The 14,830-nt window shown below is 37.0% G+C and overlaps 3 protein-coding genes across 6 annotated transcripts; 2 read left to right on the forward strand and 1 right to left on the reverse strand.

Moving 5' to 3' along the window:
- The first annotated feature begins 54 nt into the window (after positions 1-54).
- Positions 55-3,430, forward strand: LOC133882410 (probable receptor-like protein kinase At4g39110). Of its 2 annotated transcripts, none has more exons than XM_062321574.1 (5): positions 55-522; positions 736-1,795; positions 1,878-2,496; positions 2,686-3,040; positions 3,221-3,430. In XM_062321574.1, the coding sequence occupies exons 1-5, from the start codon at positions 127-129 to the stop codon at positions 3,428-3,430; spliced, it is 2,640 nt and encodes an 879-aa protein (XP_062177558.1). In that variant the 5' UTR covers positions 55-126. The 2 variants fall into 2 exon arrangements, with proteins under 2 accessions (XP_062177558.1, XP_062177557.1); XM_062321573.1 differs by having other exon boundaries at positions 2,686-3,035; positions 3,216-3,430.
- Positions 3,431-6,431: 3,001 nt separating this feature from the next.
- On the forward strand, positions 6,432-7,123 carry LOC133881672 (protein OXIDATIVE STRESS 3 LIKE 3-like). Of its 2 annotated transcripts, none has more exons than XR_009902568.1 (2): positions 6,432-6,754; positions 6,860-7,123. XR_009902568.1 is itself a non-coding variant. In XM_062320666.1 (2 exons), the coding sequence occupies exons 1-2, from the start codon at positions 6,597-6,599 to the stop codon at positions 7,074-7,076; spliced, it is 372 nt and encodes a 123-aa protein (XP_062176650.1). In that variant the 5' UTR covers positions 6,557-6,596; the 3' UTR covers positions 7,077-7,123. The 2 variants fall into 2 exon arrangements, 1 of the variants encoding a protein (XP_062176650.1); XM_062320666.1 differs by having other exon boundaries at positions 6,557-6,754; positions 6,863-7,123.
- Positions 7,124-7,630: 507 nt separating this feature from the next.
- Positions 7,631-13,872, reverse strand: LOC133881671 (SUMO-activating enzyme subunit 2). 2 transcript variants are annotated; one of them, XM_062320664.1, is made up of 11 exons: positions 13,545-13,872; positions 13,334-13,423; positions 12,047-12,130; positions 11,744-11,962; positions 11,227-11,328; positions 10,147-10,605; positions 9,785-10,014; positions 9,028-9,121; positions 8,734-8,916; positions 8,541-8,638; positions 7,631-8,264 (listed from the first exon to the last, which is right to left on the reverse strand). In XM_062320664.1, the coding sequence occupies exons 1-11, from the start codon at positions 13,575-13,577 to the stop codon at positions 7,922-7,924; spliced, it is 1,935 nt and encodes a 644-aa protein (XP_062176648.1). In that variant the 5' UTR covers positions 13,578-13,872; the 3' UTR covers positions 7,631-7,921. The 2 variants fall into 2 exon arrangements, with proteins under 2 accessions (XP_062176648.1, XP_062176649.1); XM_062320665.1 differs by lacking the exon at positions 13,545-13,872 and having other exon boundaries at positions 11,744-11,975.
- Between the last annotated feature and the right edge of the window lie 958 nt (positions 13,873-14,830).

Consider the following 14,830-nt stretch of genomic DNA (forward strand, 5'->3'; position numbering starts at 1 on the left):
CAAACATTGCCTCGTTAATGGGAAATGCTTATGTCCAAGAAAAAAGAGAGACAGTTAAGAGAAGCCATTTTCAAGACAATTTGTTAGTCTCTTGTCTGTTCTAACCCTCCTCCTCACCCAGGAGGGATGGAGATAGGAAAGAAACCAATTATGAAGTTGCCAAAATCCAATGTTTTTCTATCACCTTCTTCATCATCACCATCATCGATGGCTGTCCTCCTGGTCCTTCTTTACGCCTTCTTCTCCGCCTCCACCACCACCACCACGGCGGCCTTAGGTCCCTTCGTTCCCCAAGATAGCTTCCTCATTGACTGTGGTGCAGAGAAACCTGCAGCCACCCTGTCTGATGGAAGAGTCTTCAAAACCGAAGAGCAATCCAAGCAGTTCTTACAAGCCAAAGATGATATCAAAGTTTCCGTTGACAAGGCCGAGGATGTTCCTTCTCCCATTTACTCGTCAGCGAGGATCTTTGTTCAGGACGCAACTTACTCGTTTCCCTTGTCTCGACCAGGATGGCATTGGGTATTGTTAAATCACCTTTAATCGTTTAATGCATATTCTAACACTTCCATTCACGTGTGAGCTTGAAGCCCAACACATAGAATCTTTAAACTGCTCCTCTTTATGCACGTAGAATATTTAAACTGATATGAAAGGTGAGAGAGATAAGATTCCAATTCAGAATCTTTGTTCTTATATTATGTTAAGATGGTCATTTAATGTATATCTTGACAGGTACGCCTCCATTTCTATCCCCTCAGCGATGACCAATTCGACCTCATGAAATCCACTTTCTCTGTTAACACTGACAAGTATGTTCTTCTACATAGCTTCAACATGAACAACAGCACCAATTACGTCCTCAAGGAGTACCTTTTGAACGTCACCGAGTCACAATTCTCGATCAAATTCCTCCCCATGAAGAACTCTGCTGCTTTTGTCAATGGCATTGAGGTGGTTTCGGCTCCTGATGACTTGATCATCGACACTGCCAATGAACTTTTGCCGGTAGCCGAGTTTTCGGGGCTGTCGAAATTCGCCTACCAAACCATGTACCGGCTTAACATGGGAGGACCACTCATCACAGCCGCAAACGACACGCTCGGTCGGACATGGACGCCGGACAAGTCGTACCTTCTGTCCAAAAAGTTGGCTAAGAGTGTCTCAGTCGCGACCACCGTCGTCAAGTACCCACAAGGACACTCGCCACTGATTGCACCACAAACTGTGTATGCTTCTGCTGTTGAAATGGCTGACGCCCAAACAAACAGGCCTAATTTTAATGTGACATGGAACTTTGAAGCAGACCCGTCTTTTGGGTACGTTATTCGGTTTCATTTTTGTGACATTGTCAGCAAAGCACTGGGTAACCTCTACTTCGATGTCTACATTAATGGGAAAATTGCGATATCTGACTTGGACTTGTCAGCCACTTTGAATGGTTTGGCAATGGCATACTACAAGGATATTGTGGTTAATGCTTCCTTGATGTCTAATGGACTGAGTGTCCAAATTGGTAATTCTAAATTGGGTTCCGGTGAACTGAACGCCATTTTGAACGGCCTGGAGGTATTGAAAATGAGCAATTCGGTAGATAGTCTTGATGGAGAATTTGGGGTCAATGGAAGTCAGGCTAATGGTAGGAGCAGCCACAGTACGGTGGCTGCAGTCGGGTTTGCCATGATGTTTGGAGCCTTTGTTGGTCTTGGTGCAATGGTGATCAAGTGGCACAAGAGGCCTCAAGACTGGCAAAAGAGGAATAGCTTCTCTTCGTGGTTGCTTCCTCTTCATGCAGGTGATTTTAAATCACTACTAATCTAAAAAGCTTAAGCTAATAGAAACTGATGAATTTACTCGTTTAATCTATATTCTAACAGGTGACACGAGCTTCATGTCAAGCAAGAACTCTCTAGGGTCTCACAAGAGCAACTTTTACTCCTCAACTTTGGGATTAGGTCGGTACTTCTCCTTGGCTGAGTTGCAGGAGGCAACCAAGAATTTCGACGCCAATGAAGTGATCGGCGTTGGTGGGTTTGGAAATGTGTATATAGGCGTGATCGACGACGGGACTAAAGTCGCTGTCAAGCGAGGTAACCCGCAATCAGAACAAGGCATTACAGAGTTCCAGACAGAGATCCAGATGTTGTCAAAGCTCCGGCACAGACATTTGGTTTCCCTGATTGGATACTGTGATGAAAACTCAGAGATGATCTTGGTTTATGAGTACATGTCCAACGGTCCTTTCAGGGATCATTTGTACGGTAAGAACTTGTCGCCACTGTCATGGAAGCAGAGGCTGGAGATCTGTATAGGCTCAGCTCGGGGGCTTCACTACCTTCACACTGGCACTGCACAGGGAATTATTCACCGTGATGTTAAGACCACCAACATTTTGCTTGATGAAAACTTGATTGCCAAAGTTGCTGATTTCGGGCTCTCAAAGGATGCTCCTATGGGGCAGGGTCATGTGAGTACTGCAGTGAAGGGAAGCTTCGGGTACTGTTAAATTACCACTCATCCTAAAAGTTTATATTCTAATACTCGTTTCACGTGTGGACTTAAACTGCTCAGCACGTAAAATATTTAACTGAAATAGAGGTGAATTGACGGACACAAGGTTCGAACTTAGAACCTTTGCTCTAATATGAAAAGATAAATTTAATAATTTAATTTATGTTATAACAGGTACTTGGACCCCGAGTATTTCAGAAGGCAGCAATTGACAGATAAATCAGACGTGTACTCCTTTGGGGTGGTTCTGCTCGAGGCACTCTGTGCAAGGCCCGCCATCAACCCCGCACTGCCAAGGGAACAAGTGAACTTGGCTGACTGGGCAATGCAATGGAAGAGGAAGGGCTTGCTTGACAAGATCATTGACCCTCTACTTGTCGGTTATATTAATCCTGAATCAATGAAGAAGTTTGCTGAAGCTGCAGAGAAGTGCTTGGCTGAACATGGTGTGGACAGGCCTACAATGGGAGATGTGCTGTGGAACTTGGAGTATGCTCTGCAGCTTCAAGAGGCTTTCTCCCAAGGTAATGTCAAGTCATCACTTATTTTAATCATTTAATTTATATTCATGTAAAGTGAATGACAAAGACATACAGTGTTTGAACTCAGGACTTTTGCTTTGATATCATGTTATATCACTACCTATCCCAAAAGCTTAAGCTAATACGGAGATGAATTTAATCATTGAATTTATATTCTAACAGGTAAGACCGCTGAGGATGAAACCAAATCCTCTGCCACTGTTTCCACCACTCCTGCTGTTGTGGTGGCTGCCGCCACTACCTCTGATACCCGTCCTGTCTGTCATCCTGAAGAGGGTAACAACAATAACAGTAACACCCCAGCTCAAGTTCAGACCATTGATGAGCATTCAGGAACTGCCATGTTTGCCCAGTTCACTAATCTGAATGGTAGGTAATAAATCCTGAACTTGGTTGAAGAATTCATTGATGGTCTAGACCATTATAAGCATCTGGTGAAGGTGGTAGTGGTTTTACTACTTCATCATGAATGGGAAATGATGATGGGCAATGCTCCATGAAACGATTGTTTATCTGCATTGGCTTTCCTATCTTTCCTGCAGTATTAGGTTCCATGGTTTAGGCTGATATTCTGTACTATAGATGGTGTCATTGATGTGCTGCTATACAAGAGTGTATACTGCATCACGCAGTACTATAAATCCTATACCTTATTACTATTACTTAAGAGAATCATGTTTTTGTATATGGTAGGCTAAGTGAATTTGTTAGCAACTTCAAAGGAGAATGATTTTTCATTGCATCCAAATGGGTTTCCAATTTTATGTTACAAGAATGGGAGAGTAATTGAAAATTTGCTATATACATTATGAATATAACTTAGAAGTTATAGAGACAACGCAAGCAAGATCCATAATTATTATTGTTCTAGAGCGCTGTTGTTTCGAATACTATAGTTTTTACTCTAAGTTATTTACAAACTAATGTGGCGGTCCACATGGTACTTGTCAAATCAGCCACTAAAATATAGATCATCATATGACAGTTCGTATGTCACTTATCACGTTTAACGTGATAGTTGATACACTTATTATGTCAGCTACTAAAATCTGGACTATCATGTAAAACTCATTTTCATAAAATGTTGATATTTAATTTGTCCATGTTGATGCTAAGGCTTGTTTCATGCTCAAAGATTTTGAGTTGCGATGACTCTTCCAGCTCAAAAGTATATAAAATCTCATAAAATCTGTATTACTTAGGAGTTTGTGAGAGCGATGTTGGGAGGACCATCCCAAAATTAAGTCCTTAGAATTTTTATATGCAAAGTATTGTTTTTATATACACTCTTCTTGTAACCAATTTGAAAATGAATTTAATTTAATTCAATCATTACAAATACACAGGAGCATACCCAAGAGGAACAACATATATTCACATCTTCAAAATTGTGGAAATAGAAATCATAACTGGAAATAACAATTGCAATATGCATATATGGCAATATTTTCATATTGCAGTGGATTTTTTTGTACTAAGAGTTGGTTTCGAACTGCTATTTTCACATGTATTTTTAAACAAAATCACGAAAAGTGTATAGTTTAGAGTGCGTTTTATAATCGGCAATTTGAAAACGTAAAAAAATATACGTTTTCAAAATCGCATGCAATGATGTACTCTTCTAAAAATGCATGATTTTAAAGGCTTCATTGCGAATTTAAAAGATAAACTTCGATTTTATTAAATACTTAATTGCGTTTTTAAAAATCACGTTTTAAAATCACATATTTTGAAATTACTATTTTTTAAATCACATATTTTAAAACTGCAAAACCAAACAGGCCATTAAAACTTCACGTTAAAAGCTCAGACAACCCAAACCTCCGGATTTAGCTATACATGCATATCACATGGAAGCAAATATAAAGGGAAAATAATAGTTTAACCCCCCAAACTATCAGCCGTTTTGCAACTACTAACGCTTGGACTCTGGCCCCCCAAGCTACTAAAACATTTCAAAAAGCTCATTTTATCAAAATATGCCTTTAATATCCCTGGCACAAGTCATTTTTCAATTAAAAACAAAAACAAAAAATATATATATATATTTTTTGTTTTTTGTTTTTTTAAGAAAAAAAATGGTGTTTAGGAGATGGGTGCCAGGGGGTGGCCCGCAGGCCATCCCCTTCCCCAAGGCCCCCAAACGCTCATTTTTTTTAAAAAATAAAATTTTACTTTTTTACTTTCTTTTTTTAGTTCTAAGGTTTTTAGTTTTTTTTTTAATTTTTAAATTTAATTTTTCTTATTTTTAATTAAAAAAGGACATATGATAGGGTTATTATAGACATATTTCGATAAAATATGTTTTTTTGAAACATTTTGGTAGTTTGGGAGATCAGAGTCCAAACGTTAATAGTTCTTGAGGTTATTTGTAAAACAGCTCGCAATTTGGAAAGTTAAATTGTAATATTTCCAAATATAAAATTCTTGAAACCGAAAATTCTTTGTACCATTCGATTAGTCCCTAGTTAAATCAGTTCAATAATGACTTCCAATGACCAAATTAAGTACTAATTAAGTATTCTGAATATGGACAGTGAGAAAACAAGTGCAAATTATCTTCATCAAACATTACCATTAACTTTGGGCGAATTAAAAACATGGTTTTTGCGCGTAGAAAGGATAAATGATTTGGATATGTGCAATGAGGGTGTTCATTGCACGGTACAATAGGTAGTCTGAGGAGTGACAATTTTTGACATGATCTGTAAAGCCAATAAAAAATTAGAAGGATTAGGATTGAAAGGTCTGACCTATTAAATTAAATGAGTTAAATTATGGTTGATCTATATAATCTTATACCCATGTCTCGACACGACTCGAACCCAACACGCGACATTTAGGACTATAAATTTTTTTACACTATCTACGAACCCAACACTAATTGAACATGAAATTAACGAATTAGGGTTGAAGGATTTGATCAGTTTAATTTAATAAGTCAGGTTAATGTTAACTTATATAGTCTTTATACCTATGCTTCGACACGACCCGAACACAAATTGCCACTCCTTAACCTCATATGAGAGGGTACTCGAACTCCACCTATTCGGACAATATTCGAGTAGCGCAAACTCATTGCACCTGATCCACATCCAGGATAAATGAGTAGGGTAAAAACAACGACAATGATGTATCTTGAGCAGCATAATAATAGGCAAATTTTTTCTTACCCAAATTAGGGTAAAAATTTGGATAATCTAAGTGACCATAGGCGTGGGAATAAAGGTGGAAATGGGTGCATGCAACTGATTAATCAAAGTGAATGGTCAAAATCAGCTTCAATTCTCCACCACGATTGTAAGTTCAAAGATGCGAGACATTATAAGGGGGGGGATAGGGGTAGGCATAAAGCGAGATGCCACGGGAAAAGGTTGGTCAGTTGAATGAAGCAGAGGGAGTGTAGATAAGGATGTGGTCGTGTCTTATCTCAAACCCAAACCAAAAACCTGTGGATGTAGTTGTTCTACGAGCCTCCAAACAAATACAAATACAAATGCAACTCCACCCACCAACAGTTTCCTAATACAATTAAACACCTCTATGATTCTATCTCTATATAAAGAGTCAAAGACCACCCTCTTCTTCAAACTTCATCATATATATCTCTCTCCTTCTCTCTTCACACCCAACATGGAGAAAGATACCGAGGACACAAGGACTTTTGACATGGATGCACTCAGGACAAATCTTCCACACAAGTAAGCAGACAGACATTATCTCCTACGGTTGGAGGATGATTCAATACCTGCGGCTCAAAACAATAGGTTTCTTTTCTTTTGTTTGATTGATTGTTTGTTTTTCAGCAGGAGGGGACTGTCAAGGCATTACTCGGGAAAATCAAGAACATTTACGTGCATGGCAGATGTTCATTGCCTGGAGGATTTGAAGAAACAAGAACACCCAGATGCTAAGAAAAGGAAGAAATATTCGGATAGGAAGAAGGGCGTCCACATTTCGCCGTATACGTGTAGAAGAGTATCCAGTAGCACACAATGTACTACACCTTATGTTGGGGTGTAAATAACTAAATATCATTCAGAAATGAAGGCATATATATCTTCAGATAATCTTGATCGTCACTGAGACCTTTTTTTTTTTTTTTTTTTTTTTTTTCTCTCCACATTGTGTATATATATAATAAGTTCATATTCAATAACACGCTAAGGATTTCATTTTATAACATAATTATTATGTAAGATGTCGTTATTGCAAGCAACTTTGCATTTTCACTTGCCCTTGCATACATAGTTTCAAAATTAAGATAGAGATCCCTAGCAATTCGGGCAAAAAATTGCTGGGAATCCGGATCCTCAAAATTATGCCTTTTTCAACAGCTATTCTTTCCAAGCATACCTCAAATAAAGCAAGATCAATAACCACTGCAAGTTTGAGTTATCGTACCATGGATGCTCACCATCTTCTCCCATTGCTTGACCAATTCATTTTTGAGAATCTGTGGTAGAAATTTGGCAAGTTATGTACAGTGCTTCTTGATCCTCCGAACGGTTCCTGACTTGCATTTTCATCCATGGGTGTTTAAGGAGACAATATAACTCACAATGAAGATTGAAGAGTGTTTCAAATAGCTCGTGAGAAAGTTGCAACATTATCGCCATTAAGTCAATCACCGAGTTCATTTCAGGTCAATCTCCATCAATGATGCTACAGGCCAACTAACCTCAGTTAATTTTGCTACGAAGAATACACATTGTTGCTACACTTTTAAACCTTACAAGGGCCTAAGAAGACTAAATATTGAGACCTAAAACAACCATTATGAGAACCAAAAGAATCACCATACCTCCCTAAAATGGTACAAAATTGGGATGTAAGATCCCTCCACAATTAAGTCCAAGCAAGGACTATTACAACTTTTTTTTCTTGTAGATGCCCGGATCCCCTTCCAGCATGACAAAGTCGTCATCGTCATCAACCACTTCCAATTTCTTGTTTTTTCTAGTTTTATCAGAAACACCTGAAAAATCTTGAGCAGCAGCCTCAGGAACCTCGGACAGTTTCCTTTTCTTCCCAGAATGAACATTGCTCATCTCATCATCCTTTTCAGCCTCCACTGGCACTGTTTGTGAAGCATTTGATGTCGTCCCACCATTGCCAATGGACTTGCTATCATCCTTTTCCACTGAAGAAGCTTGATTCCATCCAGAGAGAAGCATTCCATCAGGTTCCTTTTCTTCATCAAATTCCTCTCTGTCAGAATAAAAATGCACACATAATTTATTAAAGTAGCTCATCATAGACAGACCAAAATTTACAACCCCCGAAAGGCAGGCAAAAGTTTTCCTCCAATTCACTATTACATTTAAAGGCCAAAGGTTGATTAAACAATCCATACAATTATATAGGAAACTTATGCTTTCGTTCTTTCCATTTTTCTTTTTTCTTTTTTTTTCTATTTTGTTTTTGTTTTTGGATAAGTGGATAGGAAGCTTATACTCGAAGCATATATATAGGGCAGGGAAAAACCTGTGCTTAATATTGATGTTGCAAGTAAGTTCCTGTTTTAGATCCTCAACTGTGACCATAGTCCCACTAGTAATCGGAGAAGGAAGCTCAGATAGCACCTGATATTCAAATTAAAATGAAAAGTAAAAAGAGGAAAAAGTCACCTTCAGAACAGAATGGCACGTGAATAGTAAACACAAAGAAAGAAATATACCTTCTCGAGGTTTGCTGCATAGTTTGCTACCATGTCCTCATCAAGATCATCACCAACTTCATAAAGAAGTGCCGCCCCATGCATAATAAGTGGAAAGTACATCCCAAGCTTGGCCTTAACAATCTTTTCAACAAAGTCTCGCAACTTTGCACGGTGAGTATTGATCTCGAGTGTTAGTGGACTCTATTTCAGTTGTATCACATGTGAGCATATTGCAATTATGAGTAAAATGTCAACCAAAATAAATACCTAAGTTAGAAGGGGAAAAGAAAAACAAGAAAAGATCGAACATACCTCAGAACAAACATAGCAAGATTTGTTAGGTTCAAATGGTTCCACTGGCATCAGAAGCATCTTCCTCGTTGGATGCTCTAGACAATATGTCATCCTTTATAAACATCCCAATCAGATTAGAGCAAACAAGTTACAAATACAGATTGGAAAAGGGGGGAAAAAAAACAACTCAGTTCATGCTATAACATTAACTTCCAGAAATGGTGTCTCACCAACTTTTAACATGGCAAACAGGAGATAAAAATTTCCATGCAAAAGATTGATTGTTGTCCTTCATAAGTTGTTAATTGTTAATCTAACAAATTCTTAACAATAGCATTTACTTTATCTTGGACTGACACAATTCCACACACTTGAACAGAAAGAATTATAGCCTTGCCCTTTAGCTCTGAGGGCAAGCCAACCTAAATTATTCAAGTGGATGACCATGAATTTACCCACAAACTTATACATACAGCATCTTCTTTTTCCTTTTATCAGTTGGGGGTTGTTCAAAAATTAAAGCATTTTTTGTTAAGAAAATATAGATTACTATGAATTCAGCTCCTAAATGTTCGTGTTAATGAATAAGCTAAAGAAGTCACCCTACGCAAATAACTGAAACTCGTTACACCGGAATTGAAACCACCAAAAACTGGAAGACCACTGCTTTCCCTATCACAAAGCTATGGAGAATACATAAATCTAGAAAATCAAAGGTAAAATATACTTCAAAAGGAAAACACGTCAAATAGAAAGGAACAAAAACTGCGCACACCTATAACTGTCTGTATTACTTTGCAGCACCTTGATTGCCTCTATCACAATCAACCCAGCAATAATAGCATTTGTTGTTGCAACAGCATGGACAATATTACCGGCAATACCTTTAGCTTCAAAAAGGCTATGCAAAGGGATTCCAAAAGAAGAAGCCCTTATATTTGCAGCAGCAGTAACAAATTCCACAGCTAACTGATCATCTTTGTCAAAAGTCAGGTTTCCAATCTCCTGCTTACCCGCAAAGAAGAATAAAAAAAAAATTAAAATTAAAATAAAACTTTCAACTTGGGTGTTGACATGGGAAAAATAAATCAAGTGGGCAACAGCTTCTTCCAAATACAGCAATGGTACAAGCCAAACCTTTTCCCTTTTCGTGAAAAATAGTTTCAAGGACTCCAGAAAGATTTTGGAATTTTCCATAAGGCTCCATATATCCTGCGGATTCTTCATGCCCAGAGATGCCATGGCAGATACGAACGACGGATCATCTGCTGCACAGTTTTTATCCATATTTCCATTCTGTTGAGCCAGTCCTTCAGGCAGGACATCCCTACTATATATAGGTTTTGGTCTGCTACTGTTTTTCCACGTCTCTTCATTAGATAAAGCTGCTTCAATGTTACAACCAAACACATGATCATATATTCTCCTTCCATACTGTTCAATGTCTTCATCTTTTCTACGTTCAAATACATCTTCTGTGTGTTCTGATGAGCTAGCAGCATCATTTGAACGCACATTTAAATCATTCTCCTGATTCTTGTCTCCAAAAAACTTTGCGAATAGTAGGTCCTTTGCCCATACAATACAGTGAACAAACTGAAAAAATTAAACAAACATGTCAAAGCCTGGGACTTATGGAGCAGGAGTTTATATGGGAAATTATCAGAGGATAAATAATTTAACCCTTGTGACATATGATCATTCACCTAATTAATAATGTAAGTCCTGTAAGCTAGTAGAAACCATACGATATTCTGCATTTTTGAACTGTTCAATCAGAATACAAACTGGATTTGCAGACAAGTATCTATTAAGATCTGGCATTCACAATAACTTAGGAGCTGCAAGTTAAAGTTTCTGTGTGCTTTGTAAAAGGAAGTAATATTTTATTTTTAAAGAGTATTCCTTTCACAATAGTGTTCTTGTTCCCCTGGATGCCTCTTCATTGCAGCTTTGTGTTGCTTCAATATCCTCTTCATATCTTCTAATTTTCCATTATTGGAATTCTCGCTTAAATACTTATAAACTAAGCAAAATGCCAGCAGTAAGTACAGCTTCTATAAGCACTCAACTATAAATTAAGGCATAGCTTAGTGAAAAGGACTAAGTTCTAATTCGCAGCTAACTACTGCCAACTAAATACTCCTATCTTCCAATAAATACTGCAGCAGTTACTCAAAAACCAAACAATAATGAAGCAATAAACATGTGAGATACCTTTGATGGAGTACTAGTAATAGTACAGACAGGATACGTTTTTGGAGCAGGTTTTGGCTGACACTCATAGCACTCAGTTCTTCCCTTCACATGTACGGTTACCTGCTTCCACAAATTAGTAAAAGAAGGAATCAACCACAAGCAGTGAAGAAGCAGCAATCCAGTACTCTACAAATGGATTTCATGGAATAATTATCATACAATTGTTATAAAGAGAGCCATCATAAAATAACAGATGCTATATATATATATATATATATATGATAAAGTGTAACCTTTCCAGATTGAAACATCTTTGGCAGAATAAACAAGAGTAACGATTTACATGGATTGTGTGATCTAAGAAACCTACTTTGTGTATGCGTGTGTACAGACATACACACCATACAATGATCAAAGAAAGAGAAAAACATCATACAGAAAGGAAAAATAAAAATACGAATAAAGTCCATATTACAGACCTGTTTTAGTTTAACATTGATAACTTCTCACAAACAACTATAAGACAGGAAATCACCTGCCCGAGAAAACCAGTTGTCCCACTTTCAACTAAAGGAACTTCAGCTGCCAAGCATAGGCGATTCACATGTCGTCTTGCATCTAAGTTGTCAAGTCCGTTCAGAACAACTTTAAATTGCTTGAAGAAGTCTACATGAAATTCAGGATCCTTGACATTTGCATGGTACGGCGTAATGTTTATGTGAGGCTTAAATTTTAAAACAGCATCCCGGGCAACCTGGTTCAAAATTCTATGAGAAGATCATACAAAAGGAGGTGCCTTTGCAAGGAAAAAGGTGCACGAGGTTGGGAATGTACTTACTTTGGCCTTGGACTGCCCAACATGTAATTGTCGGAATAAAAATTGTCTGTTGAGGTTGCTGACTTCTATGGTGTCCATGTCAATCTGCAAATTAGCATTCATAAATGCATGATAAAATTGTTACCAAAACAACGATGTGTATCAGCATATCTCCTGCTTAAAACTACAGAAACTTTGAAAAAAATTAAAAAGGTATAGATAATCACCAGGACCTTAGAAACTGCAGACAGTAAATAGCTCACTAGTTCATCCAACAAGAATGATTAAATTAATAAATTATACAGCATGAAAGTGGTTAACAATATAACACCAGTTAAATCTCACGTGGAAAGAGGAGAGGGGAATTGATTGGATAGACTTCTTCTAATAATTTGGCAAAATACATATACACATATTGATATAAAAAGGCTTATATAAGGCATCCGGGAACTGCTAACTCAAATCCATAGATAGCTAATGTAGCAAAAGGTAGCAATACCACCCACATAGACCACATTAACTGCAAGCATACCATAATGCCCATATGATCAGGCAAGACAATCACATACCAAGATTGACATCAGATTCAACACACAAAACCTTGAATTCCACTCTATACATCCCAGCCTAGGTTGTCAAAATGAAATCAGCTGAACCAAAATATAGGTTCCCACATTATTTTATTATATATATATAATAAGAGTAAGAAATGAATTCCCACCATGTCCAGCTAGATGTTAAGAGACTTGAAATGAGAGGATCTCAAAATCCTAAGCTGAACTAAGGAGTTGGGACCCAAACTATCAGTTGACTTCCAGATATGAATAGCACCACAAATTAGTTGGTTCAACTGCCATTGAAGTGAAAACCTCAAGCTAGGCTTTATTGGTCTTTAACTACTACACGCAATCGAACTGGTAACAAAAGAATAAGCTACACAAATTGAACAAAATAAGAAATTCAAACTTATAAAAACTCTAAAAGACTAAATTATATATGATATAGCAAATAAGGGGGGAAATTATACGCATACGAATTTTTTACCTTCTTGCACTTGCATACAAGAGCAAAAGAGGAACAAAGTCGCACACCAAAGAATTAAATTAATCTTTTCTTTCCTTGGTAAGTAATTAAGCGAAATTTCCAAACCTTATCTCATAAATTCCAATAACCACCGCATAAACTTCAATCAACAAGCAAACGAGACGAAAACAGATAAATTAAACCCTAAAAACCCTAGAACCCCCGAAAAATCACAAGACCCTAGTAATAACCCCTCAGAATGCAATAAGCAAAACAAAAACTCACAATATGGATGTCTTGGAAACCAGAGAGCGCAAGAGTCTTGAGAAGCTCGCAGCCGATACCACCCGCCCCGACCATAAGCACCTTCGCGCCCTACAATCCCCAAAACCCCCAAAAAAAACACCAAAAACAACTTCAATTAGAGCACTGAGAGTGCTCAATAACCAAAGCCAAGTAGGGTTTTGGGGAAGAAAATAAAAATTCTAGGGCTTACCTTTATCGCCAATAACTGTTGCTGAGAAGCCATTGGAGAACAATAGCGAGTTTGAAATTGGAATATCAAATAGTGATATTAATTTATATATCTATATCAAGAGAGAGAGAGAGAGAGAGAGAGAGAGAGAATCGAACGCGTGACGTGAGAGAAGGCGGTGGAGGTGGTGGTGGAGGTGGTGGGCTTCGTGGAAAGCGCTGCTAAAAGCCTAGGCAGAGGCGCCAAAAAGAGAAAAAAGAGAGCAAAAAGTGAAGCATAGTTTTCTCCCTCCCGTCTTCCAAGCCAATACAAATCTCTCTCTCTCACTCACACTGGTCTGCGGTGGTATTTGGGAGCGAATCAAGTCGTCTTCCTTCCTATTAACAATTAATATATTTCCTTTATTGGATTATTATTTGATCAATATATATTTTAATTCTTCACAATTATGTAAATATTACATCCTCCTACTGTCCTCCTTCTTACTTTCTTATATTTTTTAAAATTATCATTAAATTTGTGATATTCTCACATAGACCCCAAATCCATTTGTGATTTTCATGTTACACATTATTTTTCTGTCATTTTCTTATCATTCTAATTTTTAAAATCACCATTAAATCTGTAGAACCAGTATGAAATACTCATATTGACCCATAAATCTAATGATAATTTTAAAAAATGAAAAGATGAGAGAATGTTATACGTCACAATTTTATCTCTCTTTAATAATGTAACAGTGTTAAACTGCCCTTAAATCAGTGTTGGTTAAAAAAAAATTAATAACTGATTGACAATATCGTATCAGTAAAATAAAATAAAAGTCAGATATATAGAATTACTCATTTTTTATACTGTAATTAAATAAAAATATTTAGAATATTTTAATTTGACACGACAATTTTCATTATAATTAAATTTAATTATTTAATAACAATTAATTGGGATATTGATTGTAATTTTCTAAATTTTTATGGACCACACAATTCAAATTTTTAATATTCTTTTCCATGCACCATAAAAGAAATACCAATTTTAATATGGAAGAAGTATAATAGTGTTCCTATTTATTGTATTTTGACATGCTTGAATGATAACTATAGGGTTTTTTAAAAAATAAAAAAAAAAAAAAAAAATTAATAATTCTTTCAATTTAACTAACTTTCATAAATTTCTTTTTTGACCGCCTTCAATGGATAGCTCAATCGACTGAGGACCACGCCTCATGAAGCGGATGTCACTAGTTCGAATTTCTTCTCCCTTCTTGTGTGGACACGTAAAAAAAAAAAAAAAAAAAAATCTTTTTT

The sequence above is a fragment of the Alnus glutinosa genome, chromosome 11 (genome assembly GCF_958979055.1).
Source record: "Alnus glutinosa chromosome 11, dhAlnGlut1.1, whole genome shotgun sequence".
NCBI classification, from domain to species: Eukaryota; Viridiplantae; Streptophyta; class Magnoliopsida; order Fagales; family Betulaceae; genus Alnus; species Alnus glutinosa.

What these genes read in the sequence shown, in the direction of transcription:
- LOC133881672 (XM_062320666.1), top strand. Translation starts at nt 6,597, where the DNA reads ATGATTCTATCTCTATATAAAGAGTCAAAGACCACCCTCTTCTTCAAA. An exon ending in AGGACAAATCTTCCACACAA is followed by an intron (nt 6,755 to 6,862) that starts GTAAGCAGACAG and finishes GTTTTTCAGCAG; the next exon opens with GAGGGGACTGTCAAGGCATT.
- LOC133882410 (XM_062321574.1), top strand. Translation starts at nt 127, where the DNA reads ATGGAGATAGGAAAGAAACCAATTATGAAGTTGCCAAAATCCAATGTT. An exon ending in CTCGACCAGGATGGCATTGG is followed by an intron (nt 523 to 735) that starts GTATTGTTAAAT and finishes ATATCTTGACAG; the next exon opens with GTACGCCTCCATTTCTATCC. An exon ending in GCAGTGAAGGGAAGCTTCGG is followed by an intron (nt 2,497 to 2,685) that starts GTACTGTTAAAT and finishes ATGTTATAACAG; the next exon opens with GTACTTGGACCCCGAGTATT.
- LOC133881671 (XM_062320664.1), bottom strand. Translation starts at nt 13,577, where the DNA reads ATGGCTTCTCAGCAACAGTTATTGGCGATAAAG. An exon ending in TTGGGCAGTCCAAGGCCAAA is followed by an intron (nt 11,963 to 12,046) that starts GTAAGTACATTC and finishes ATTTTGAACCAG; the next exon opens with GTTGCCCGGGATGCTGTTTT. An exon ending in ATGCAGCAAACCTCGAGAAG is followed by an intron (nt 8,639 to 8,733) that starts GTATATTTCTTT and finishes TTTGAATATCAG; the next exon opens with GTGCTATCTGAGCTTCCTTC.